General features: G+C 37.6%; 1 protein-coding gene across 1 annotated transcript in view; it reads left to right on the forward strand.

The window, feature by feature from the left end:
• LOC104625510 (proprotein convertase subtilisin/kexin type 5-like) overlaps nucleotides 1-12,087 on the forward strand; it is a gene marked incomplete at its 3' end in the record, with an annotated part of 57,812 nt that overhangs the window by 43,034 nt on the left and 2,691 nt on the right. Inside the window, exon 6 of the mRNA XM_010293154.1 lies at nucleotides 3,210-3,422. Coding sequence (XP_010291456.1) covers nucleotides 3,210-3,422 — 213 coding nt within the window. The remainder of the gene's footprint in view (nucleotides 1-3,209; nucleotides 3,423-12,087) is intronic.

Raw genomic sequence — 12,087 nt, forward strand, 5'->3', positions numbered from 1 at the left:
CAGCACACCTGGTACTTTTTTTTTAATTGCAATAACAGAGATGACGATACTTTATATACTTGCAGGAGACATTAGTTTTGAAGAAATACTTACTATTATTTGTTTACAAAAAACTTAGCATGGAAAGGTAAATTTGGGTGCAAATGGCTGTTATTTTTAAAGCCCTGTCATTACTATTAAAATCTAAACTGGTGTTTATTATTTTTAAATACTGCACCACAGAATTGCTAACATCGATTAGCGTGTTTTCACTAGGACTACATTTTGTGCCCAAAAATGTATTCACATATCTGTTTCTGCAGCTCATTTTTCATTATTAGTACAGCAGCATAAGTATGCATCTAAGGAAATACAGACACAATCTCTGTGCAGCGAAGCTAATAATTCAAGGGTTGCTCCTGCAAAATTTACACAAAGTACAGTCCAACCCTGCTGTGAAAAGGTTTTCACTGCATGAGTGGGACAAATCATGTTATACTGCTGTTTGGAGACAAAACCAGCTGGTGATGACAGCAGAAAAATTACAGGTGGGTAATTACTGGTATTGATAGGGTATTTTCCGGTATGTATATGTGTTTGATAATTTTTTTTACCTTTTTTTTTTAAAGTGGAAGATAGACTTTTAGAAAAAATATTTTAAAAGTTAGATTCCATTTTTCTCTTTGGATGTGTGGTTTGATTATCCTGAATTCTCTCATTTCTTCTCTCTCGGTTGTATTTGAATTTCCCACGGGCTATCAATTTGGCCTAATGTAGCTACATAATACTGTGCTTTCAAGAAATACATGTGAAAAAGAAAAACGTAAAATTCTTCAGATAGCAGATACTTGTGAAAATTCATCAAAAAAGGGTTTTGATTGAATACTTTGATGTGTTCTGGAGATAGAAGTGTGTCTGTATGATACACTTTTTTCTGTGTATTCTGCCTGCCTATACATATATTAACATTGGAGGATGGGGATAGGGCAGGAGAGAGAAGTTGGTTTCTAAGGCCAATGTAGGACCAGACATGAACCTGTACATGACTTTGAAACAGATGTCGGAGTTGGCGGACAAGCGAAAAATTACTGTTGAGGAGACGGGAGATGAAAGCAACTAGTAGAATACTTCTAGTAAGCAAGAGATGATGGGATGAAACCAAAACAAAACCAGTAAAAATCAAGCATATGTTTAATTTAATCCTTCATCCCATTCCCCCTAGACGTACAGAGGGCCCTAATTTCTGGCTCCCTGAGCTGCTGGGATGGTTAATCAGTGAATATGCATGGAATAATCTTTCCATTTACCCTTCCTTTCGTTTGTCTCATCAGATGTTTTCAGAATGGAGGGGTATGAATTAAACATATGCAGTGGGAGGTGACTTGATGGTAGAATGAAAGAGAAGTGGTTTGTAAACCACTTCCAGCCCCATGAAGTTGCAAAACACATCCCACTGTCTTTGGGAGGCTCTGAATCAGACCCTGCTGGCTGAGAAAAGTAGGCAGAACAAGAACCCCAAATGAAAAGGGTTTTGATTTGGCAAGAGTTCATAATGTGGGGAAGGAGAGCTGTAACGCTTCATAAAGGTTGTCTTAGAACAACAAAAAATGTCGCTATTTTACATCTTTTTGTTAGTGTAGTAGCTCAGATCAACTAGAGGAAGTGAAAGAAGCTGAAATAGTTATGCTTCCCAGCTGGTCAGACGGATCTCGTCTGGATGAATGTGGATTTCATAATACATTTAACTTGGCACCCTGGGATTTTTTTCTCTGCTTGAAATGTTTTTTTAATGAGAAGTTGCATTTTAGAGGCATAACCTTATGTAAACACTAGCCAGGAGAATTTGATATTTAACTTATTTTGCTGGAGAGAAGAGCCTCTCCAGGTACTATACTTTTATTAAACCCAGAAAATGAAATTCATCAATGTTTGAGAACTCAAGCCTGGATTGTGAACTATGAGGGTTTTTTGTCTTAGTAGGTTCAGTTATGCTCAGCACAAAAAGCCTTAGCGAAACCCCTCTGAGCATCTGGATTAAATGAATCTGAATTCACAGTTGTTTAAGGTTGACCTGGTAGATGTCCAACAGCTGTCTTTATGTTGTTTGTGGTACACAATTGCACTCTCCAACAAGCAAACAAGCAAACTCCCTGTATTGCCAAGCAATTAATTCATGCACCACTTCTATCTGAATGGTGAAATGCTTCCAGACTGTGAGTATTGATAATTAATGCAGATCATACAGTTGCATGAATCTGAATTTCATTCACTGGCATGAAATGTTCAAATACAAGTCAGGAAAAGCCCAATTACTCATCCATCAGTAATTCTTAATTCTGATGTATCAGCAATACAGGTTACTGATCATCTTCACTTTTCATATCGGTGCCTATATAAGAGTACTAGCACCACCAAAAGTGTTTTGATTCTTTTGGACACTATGTAATTTTGGTGTATCAAGAAAATCTGAAGATGAGGTTGCTTTTTAAGTCCTTATCTGAAATTATGAATATGCCTAAGTAACTTGCCCAACTAGTCATACGTTTAAAATACCATGCTGAACTAGTACTTTAGTACTTCATTATAATAGATTTATAAGAATCTTATTTTTGTCCGTTTTTGTTTATATATTGCATTATGCACTCAGCATTCATAATGGACTAAATAGGTCGGACTGGATGACCTGAGGTCCCTTCCCACCTCAGGTATTCTGTGATTCTGTGATTTATACTGTCTGTGAAACAATGATGCTCTGGTTCATGGTATATAATGCTACCCAAACAATACCTAGTGCCACCAGGCAACCCAGGAAGAAACAGCTGAAAGCGCACTCATGAATGAAAGGTATCATGCATTACAAAGGGTTTTAGTTTCAAGTATGCTATTTCTTTTCCTTTTCCAACCCAGTACGATGTTTTAATGATTCCTTTGAGTCTTCAGCACCGCTTTCTTGATATGGCCGGACAGCGTAGATGCAGAGCAACAAACAGTCAGTGTGTAAAAGTTGTTTCTAAAGCTGTGTTCATACCGCTCATTTTCTCAATTTTTCTGGTGTCTGATTCTGAACTCTGCTAAATCCAGTTTTCATTTCAGATTCTTCTCAGAAAGCTAGTTTGTTTTATTGTCTTTCTCTCATCAGATGTCTTTTGGGAGGAAAAGACCTGTTTGTTAAGCACGTGAAGGCAAAGAGAAGAGTTATTAATAAAATCTTTTGTGCTATTTCCAAACAGGGACGAAGAGGCTTAGGTTCAGTCTTTGTTTGGGCATCCGGAAACGGTGGAAGAAGTCGAGACCACTGCTCCTGTGATGGCTACACCAATAGCATCTACACTATCTCCATAAGCAGCACAGCTGAAAGTGGGAAGAAGCCATGGTATCTAGAAGAATGTGCATCCACACTAGCTACAACGTACAGCAGCGGGGAATCCTACGACAGGAAAATAGTAAGGGTTTTAATTTTTTTATATATATGGGTTTGTGTTTTGCATAGTGACTTTGTGGGGAGAGAGAGAAAGCTCATTTATACTAATTAATGGACTGCTTTAGGAAAAAAATCATATGTGGGCAAGTTCATTTAGCCCCAGAGTGTTACTTGCTTGGAGTCACCATACTGCTCTTTGAAAACAGCATGGACATCTCTGCATGTTGCAGACCAATGCAGTGCAGGTATACCCAGTTCACAGAGGTTTTTCCTCCTAGTTGCTGCCATCTCTCAGTGACACTTTCAAAGATCCTATTGCCACTGCCACTGAAACAGATTTCTTTCATTACCAATATTTTGTAGCCTATCAGTAGGCTTGACAACATATTCTCCTTTTGTTTTTAATCCAGTTATCAGTAGTTTTCATATTTTACACTCATGACTTGAGCAATTTTCCTGCATACCTCTCTATTTTCTCAGATTTATTTTGATCCAGCATCATTCCTCTTTTACTTTCAGTGATGGTCAGTTACTACTCATATTACTCCCTATTCTGGCTAGCTGATATATTGTAAGCAAGATGAAAGTCAACATTCATCTTTCCTATATTGTTCCTCATCTCATTCCTAGACAACCGTTATCCATTTTCCATTATGTTCTCATCTTAGCTGGAAACTGACAAATTGTTTTAATTCTGTTTGGTAATCTGTTGATACCATTAGTATTTGTACACTATATCTACTTTTTCAAATTGAGTGCATTCAATATACTTTTCAATATTCAATATACTACTCCTTTCAACCTTTTAAACCTTTGAACTAGGATTAATCAGGTTTTTCAATATTGTCCTCTTCCCAGCTTATTTATTCTAGTGTATAACTTGCAGATCTTAATTTCTTCCTGATCAGAAAATTTAGGGATTTTGTGGGGTTTTTTCCCATGTTTTCTTAAGCACCCATCTAACTTTACCTTCTTTCTGGTCCTTAGTAGATACCTCTTTTGGTCCCAGTGAAGAGTTAAAAATGCTTGCAGCTATGTTTTTTAGTAGTGTCTGCCTTGTCTGTCAGGAGTCTGGGATGCTGGCCATCCCTTCTTGGATCCTCTTTTATTTTCAGATGATCTAATTTTTGTTTTAAACTTGTTTTGAGGTACTTCGTTCCAGTAATTTTTCTGTTCTTAACTTGCTTCTCTCTACTGAAACCTTATCTCTCTTCCTGGCATGTTTCTTGTTCTCCCTGATAAATAATAATAAGAAAAGAAATTACTCTGTCTCCTAGCAGTCCTCACTTCTGTGACTAAATTCCCTCTACTGTCCTTTAAAAGACCTTCACTAACTTCTTCATGTTTAAGTGAGAGACTAATACAATATGAGGTGAGCAGAGGCAATTGTGGTTCCCCAGCCTGACCTCTTGCTTAGCTGAGTCTGTAGGACTGCCTTGAGTCTTTCAAATCTACCAGTTGCTGTCAACTCGACAATAATTTTTTATAAATACAATCAGTCTTGCTTTCAAAGTTTCCAGTGACAGAAACTCTACTTAAATTTAGGGCAAGTGGTTTTAATTACCCATTGCCATTAAAAAATTTCTTATTTGCTATCTGAGCTCCTCTAGCTTCAATTTCGCAGCATTTGGTTGTGTCACAGATTTCATTGCTAGTATGAAGAGCACTCTAGCTGTCTAACATCTTTCTCTCTGCCCATGTAGCCTGATCGATAAATCCCTTTTGACAAATGAAGGTAAGCTGCTTGCATCATTCTGTGTAAGGCATGTTTTCTTATAAACACTCTCCCATTCTATAAGCTTTGAGCACTCAAACTGGACACAGCAGTCAGGTAGTAGCAGTATCAGTGCCAAATGCACAGGAAAATGTGTATCTGTGAGAGCCAGCTTAGTTACCCTCTCTACACATGGAGCCTGACTGAGAGTTGTTAGCTTCACTGTCATGTAATGTGTTCACCCTTGTGTGACGCTCAACCAGCTTTCAGACCTTCTCCTTCTCTTTTTCAGAGTTGGTGGTCCAGGGACAGGTATGAGGGTGTTTATGGTCTCTTTATTGCACCATTTACCACTGTCTGTACTGGTTTAGTACTCAATCCAGACCAGCCCTCATCATCACTTTCTCTTTCTCCAATGTTTTTCCAAGTGCAACATTCATCAGAAGGTGCTGATGTTTTCTTCCAGATCTTTGATAAAAGCTCTAGGTCATATTAAGGCCAAGAAACAAACTGTAGAAGGCCTGATTAGAAACAAGGCTCATTTCTTATATATGCTATAAGCCCATGCATATTTCTCTGCTTCTAAGTATATATCTGTTTTCTTATGTATGCTTACAGTTTGAGACCTTGTAATTATCCCCTTTTAAATCTACGCATTATGTATCACATACATTTTTAATCTCTTAAATTTAAGGGTTGGTTTTTTTTTTATAATGTGCAGTATCACATTATGTGTCTTGTAGAATCCTAACTATACTACTTTCCACCAAAGTGGTGGCTAGAAAAAAAGTACTGCAGCACTTTGGCAAGCTCTCTTTTCCAGCAGCTTATGTTATCCACCATTAAATATACTACTAGTTAATTAATTTATTAATAATTAGTTTAGATCCTGTGTCAGCTGTTTTACACTAGATAAAAACTTGGCAAATAGATGAAATTATTAGGGCAATACTGCTTACCCTTTCAAAATATTGACACTATGCAGATTTTCTTTCGATCTTCTGGAACTACTCCAGTTTTCAGAGGCTTGCTAAAATCAACAGTACATTGTAACATGTTCCCTGTCCAGCTCTTGTAAAAGTCTTTGCTGCTTCCAAACTTTCTGATTTGAACCTGCTATTTAAAATAGCTATAAATAGGAAGATGATTTATCATCTTTGTATGCTCTGAAAACTTCATCTAGATATTTTTTTCCAAAAAGGAACATTCTGTGAAACAGCTGTTTGCTATACACTGCTATTAACTATTTTATTATTTCTGGACAATTAAAACCATATTGGTTTGGGGGTTCTTTTACTTCTGTTATATTTGAAAATAAAACATCCTTATATTTTATTCTGTTCTTGTAGGATTCACCATTTAACCTTTGTCTTTCCTTACCACCTCTGTTCACCTTCTATCTTCTAATTTTTGTTCATTGATATCCACTTCCTCTTTTATTCACTTTTATTTATTTATTTATTACTTCTTGCACCTGTCTATTCTTGTTTCGTTGACCAGTATATCCTTGCTCATTTTTTAAAAATCTAGTAAGATAACAGTATGTTTCTCAATTCTTATTTGTAGTTTTCTACTTAGCTGATTTAATCTTTGTGCATTCCTCTGATTTTTTAATAGCTGTAGATTTCTTGATGATTGTCATCTTTTCAATTAGCAGGGACTTTCTGCTCTTACAGAATTACTATTTCAATGAGACCATTGCTTATTTCTGACATGTCACTCCTTTATGACTTTCGCTAGAATCAAAAAAACCTGGAGATGATCTCACCTTTTTTGTTAAAGACTTTCTTATGAACAAGAATAGATATTTTTTTAGTTTACTGACGTATAGTACCCATCACTTCTAGAATTTATGCACCATGCTAATACTTGCAGTTTTATATTTTATTGTGAGATTTTTGAAAGGCATACTTTACAAATTAAGATCAATTATTATATATAGAATGAACATTCATTATCCCATAATTAGGGAAATAATGATAAGGTTTTACATATACATTATTGAAAAGATTCAAAGATACGCCTCTTTAGAAATGTCCTTAATTTGGAGTCTCCATTGGAGATCTCACATAGACTATCAGAGATAAGTAAAAATAACTTTTAATTGAAATCCATCAATTCGGTAAGCACTGATTGCTTTTACTAGTCAGATCCTCCATTCTTCCGTGAGCAATCCAGTTGCATATACCAATTTTAGATTATTTCTTCAGAGTGCATAATTTTGCAGAGTGAATGGTAAAAGCATATGCGTACTGAGAAACCGTAAGAATTAACCCAAGTCTGTTGATCCTTTGTTTCCCAGAACTTAATTTACCCTTGCACTCTTGTGCAAAGCAACGTTGATGTCATGTGTACCATCAGATTCACTGATCTCAAATGCTTGAATATCAGACCATAAATATTTCCTCCAAGACTTTTTTTCCTGTACTATATTATCAGTTGACTCCTGAAACACACAACCTACTTGGTTTAGGTAGTAGTTTACTTTACTACTAAGCCTTTACAAGTAAACTTGGTGTTTACTACTGGTGCCAGGCAAGCCTCTTCCCCCTCCAGGCACCGTCAGTGAGGAAGCAGAACAGTGTACGGTAGATGCAGTCAGTAGCTTTCTGTTTGTGTTGCCTGTAAACCAGTTATCCCCATTAGAGGCAACAACTATGGGCTTCTGTTATGCTACCAACTGGTGAGAAATGACAAGAAATTGTGAAGCCAGCTTTTGAAACTGAGTATTAAGCAGTCCTTTCAACACACACAGAGACAGGTACGTTGCTCTCAACTGTGGGGCTCTCAATATAGCCTCATTTTGAGAGCAATAATGATAGAATCACTATACTCTTCTCCAACTTGTCTACTAACATCCAGTCCTCCTAAAGACCTATCAAACATCATTTACCTTGGAAAGGAGTGTTGTTTGAAACAAAACCTGAAGACAGAACTGAAAATGTTGAGGACAAAATTTTTCAACTGCTATAAAATGCTGAAAGAATCTAGAATAAAGAAGATGTGTATTTGTTTTCATTGTTGTACCACACATCCTTTTTACTGCCTCATATCTCACATTTTTCTTTAGACTGCTACTCCTTTCGAGTCAGAGATTGTCTTTATATCTTTCCACAAAAAGCTTAGAGCTTGCCTGTAAGCTTAAAGGTTATTTTAAAAGTTATTTTAAGAAAAATAACAACAGAAAAAGAGAAAGATTATTATTAAATTTAAACACTCCAAGTTCTCCTATGCATGTAGATTTTTATGCAATATACAAATTAGCTATGAAGGGCTCAACTCTGTGCCATAACATGAAAAGAGAGCAATATGCACATGGTGAATTGATTTCTTGGAGTAAGACTCCTATATTCAAAATAGGAAGAAAAAAATACCGCTGCAGTAAATCAGGAAGAAGTGACCTGGCATGGGATTTACAATCGAAACAAAATTAATTCTTTGTTATTTATTGTCATGTAACTTAGAACAAACTCCAATATCACGTGAGATTCTGCAGTGTTGTAGTACAGAAATACGGGTCCACAGTTAAGGGACAGTGAATGAATGCAACTTTATAGTGTCATATTCCACAGTTACTTCATATTTTTTTACTTGCAGTTCTTCATTTTAATACCTTTTTTTTCTTTTCTGTTTTTCTACCTAGTATATGCAGACTGTATAAGGTAGATGAATAAACAGTAACCAAGTGTTAGGACCTCATTGTGCGGTCTAAAAATTCTTGTAAAAATGTTTTGGTTTCAATATGGACTAATAGAAGCACCTAAACTTTTATAACTCCATGAAAGAAATTTTTTTTCTCTTTTCATTAATACACATTTTTATAATTGCTTCTTACAAATACAAGATGTAACATAATTTTAGAAGGTTTTCTAGTCTGGAGGTTTTTTCAGTCTTGTACAATGATAGGTTTAAGAACATAATTTCATCTACACAACTCCGTTTTCCATATGGAACTTTTCTTTACTGACTTTGAACTAAAATAAATGGAACCAAATTCCGGCCCGAAACAATTTAAGCTAACGATTACAGTTAAACACCCACTGATGCTACCATCTTGCGTGAGTTCATTGTTGCTCAGGGAAGGTACTCCAAGTGTGCTTGACTTCATGCTGTACCAAATTTTATTGCAGTTAAGTGTTAGCCCACTATGGTCCATTAAAGGTTATTACGGGCTACCAGTGGGATCAAGTGCACCCTCAGCAAGTTTGCAGACACCAAGCTGAGTGGTGCGGTTGACACACCTGAGGGACGGGATGCCATCCAGAGGGACCTGGACAAACTCGAGGAATGGGCCCATGTGAACCTCATGAGGTTCAACAAGGCCAGGTGCAGGGTTCTGCCCCGGGGTTGGGGCAAATCCCGGTATCAGTACCGGGATGGGTAGATGAAGGGATTGAGAACAGCCCTGTAGAGAAGGACTTGGGGGTGCTGGTGGATGAAAAGCTGGACATGAACCACCAATGTGCGCTCACAGCCCAAAAGGCCATCCGTTTTCTGGGCTGCATCCAAAGCAGTGTGGCCAGCAGGTCAACGGAGGGGATTCTGCCCCTCTACTCTGCTCTGGTGAGACCCCACCTGGAGTCCTGAGTCCAGCTCTGGAGCCCTCAGCACAGGAAACAATTGGACCTATTGGGGTGGGTCCAGAGGAGGGTCACAAAAATGATCAGAGGGATGGAACATCTCTCCTGTGAGGACAGGCTCTGAGAGCATTGGGGTTGTTCATCCTGGAGAAGAGAGGCTCTGGGGAGACCTTATTGCAGCCTTCCAGTACTTAAAGGGTGCTTCTAAGAAAGATGGGGACAGGCTTTTTAGCTGAGCCTTTTGTGATAGGACAAGGGATAGCAGTTTTAAACTAAAAGAGGGTATATTTACAGTAGATATAAGGAAGAACGTTTTCCCAATGATGGTGGTGAACCACTGGCACAGGCTGCCCAGAGAGGTGGTAGATGCCCCTGGAAACATTCCAGGTCAGGTTGGAAGGGGCTCTGAGCAACCAGAATTAGTTGACGATGTACCTGCTCACTGCTGGGGGGTTAGACTAGATGGCCTTTAAAGGTCCCTTCTGACCCAAACTATTCTATGATTCTATGGACCAATTTTCCAACCTTTGAATGTATTAACATGCCCAAAGCATGTACACATTTCACATTTCAGGTGCAGCTGAATGTATGCCTTTTACATAGACTTGTAGAGAAAAGAACTAGAATTACTTTTAGGTGTTGCCAAGATCAGCTGCAAAGTGCTGGCATAGGTGTAGGCATAGAAAATCACACTCTGGGACAAAAGCAAATCAACAGTAGCTAAAGACCATAAAAATATACTTCTTTGTACAAGTTACCTCTCATAACAGAATGAGTGCAGAAATGTTGGCTAATAATAGACAGTTATTATGGTATTTTTTCCTATTACTCTTTTCTTTGCTATTTTGAATACTACAGGACAATGCTGGAAGATAGCTTCCCCACTCCAGACCATGCAGCTAGGATAGGTTAAGCACCACCTAATATAATTATGTATAAGGCCTTTCATTTATCAAACATGTTGCACAAATGCATCACATTTCTTTTGATTTCCTTTTTCAAATTATTTCTTAAAGCACTAGGGAATTTACATGTGGAAGTCCCTCACAGATAGCATTTATAAATCTATTACACGACTTACCTTCTGAAAATAACCTCTCTACTTACTGTTCCACCTATTTCATTGTTTTCTGAAAAATGCCAGTTTGTCTGCTGAGTTTCATTCTCTTCCAAGACATATTTCTGCCTTGCTGACTAGCTTCTGGCTCTAAGCAGAACTTGAAACAAAAACACAAAAAACCCAATATCTCCTGCTAGTTCTTAAAACAGAAACAAAAACCTGCTCTTGTTCAGAACCTCTTTCAGGGTGTCAAGATATACACAATGTGGCATCTTCAGTTTTGGGTAGGTACAGATGGACAAAGGATGTGAGAAGGAACAGTAGATTCTTTTTAAACCCTTGTCACTTCTAGGTACACAGGTTCATAGAAACCAACATATCTTGAAAAAGGTAAAAATTGGTTCAATCAGTTCAGAAAGCTCATGTCATAAAATATGGAATAGCAAGAAATGCAGAGGCTTGGGTGAGGAAGAGAGACCATGTTCTCTGCTAAGGGAAATCCCATTTTTGACCTTAGTCATTAATCTCCCAATTGGTGAAAGTGTGGGAAAATTGATGATGCTGCCTTAATAATGACCGGACAGAATTGGCATCTCCTGAATTCTTCAGAGCAAGTTGCTTCTGTAAAACCATTACAGTGTGTCCAGAGTTTTTTCTTTAGTAGATGTATACATGGTCTGAAAGCTGTTGGACTTACGCATATGGCAGGTATTATACTGCATTGTGATGATTTGTATTATTTTTGTCTGCCTTTCATCAAGGTGTCTTTCCTGGATTGCTAATTTCATGTTGATTAAACTAGGCCAGTACCAGAAACATTGCCACTGTCTTCAGTCAAATATAGGTGACTCAAAAGATTTATAAGTGGATACAGCTCACGGCCTTGGAAGTATTGCATGGAATTCTCTTGGGTAATCTGATCAGTATTTTCATAGATCATCTGTTGTTATAACGGTATTTGAAGCGTACAAATTTGTACTCAACAAAAGATTCAAAAATTTCACTTTCTCCGCACCCTATTGATCAGAATTGACAGCTAATACACACTAATGACAGCTTCATGGTGCTGTCAAAGCATGTCCTTTTATTGTGATTAATGGTGTTGCCCTCATGTGGTTCAGGAATTTGGGGCACCATTTTTCTTCTTGAAACTTGCTTCCCTGTTGGTGGTCCTGCACTCTTTTTTTTTCTCAGGGTAGACACGACACTTCTCTGACAGTGAATCCATAGTGCTGAAAAGCACACCTCAGATCTTGGAGGTAATTTACACCGAAACATCTCAGCTCCTGTCAGTAACTTTCCTTTGAAATAGCTGAGATGGGATTTCCACTTA

This window comes from Phaethon lepturus, unplaced genomic scaffold, assembly GCF_000687285.1.
Source record: "Phaethon lepturus isolate BGI_N335 unplaced genomic scaffold, ASM68728v1 scaffold21878, whole genome shotgun sequence".
Classification (NCBI taxonomy): Eukaryota; Metazoa; Chordata; class Aves; order Phaethontiformes; family Phaethontidae; genus Phaethon; species Phaethon lepturus.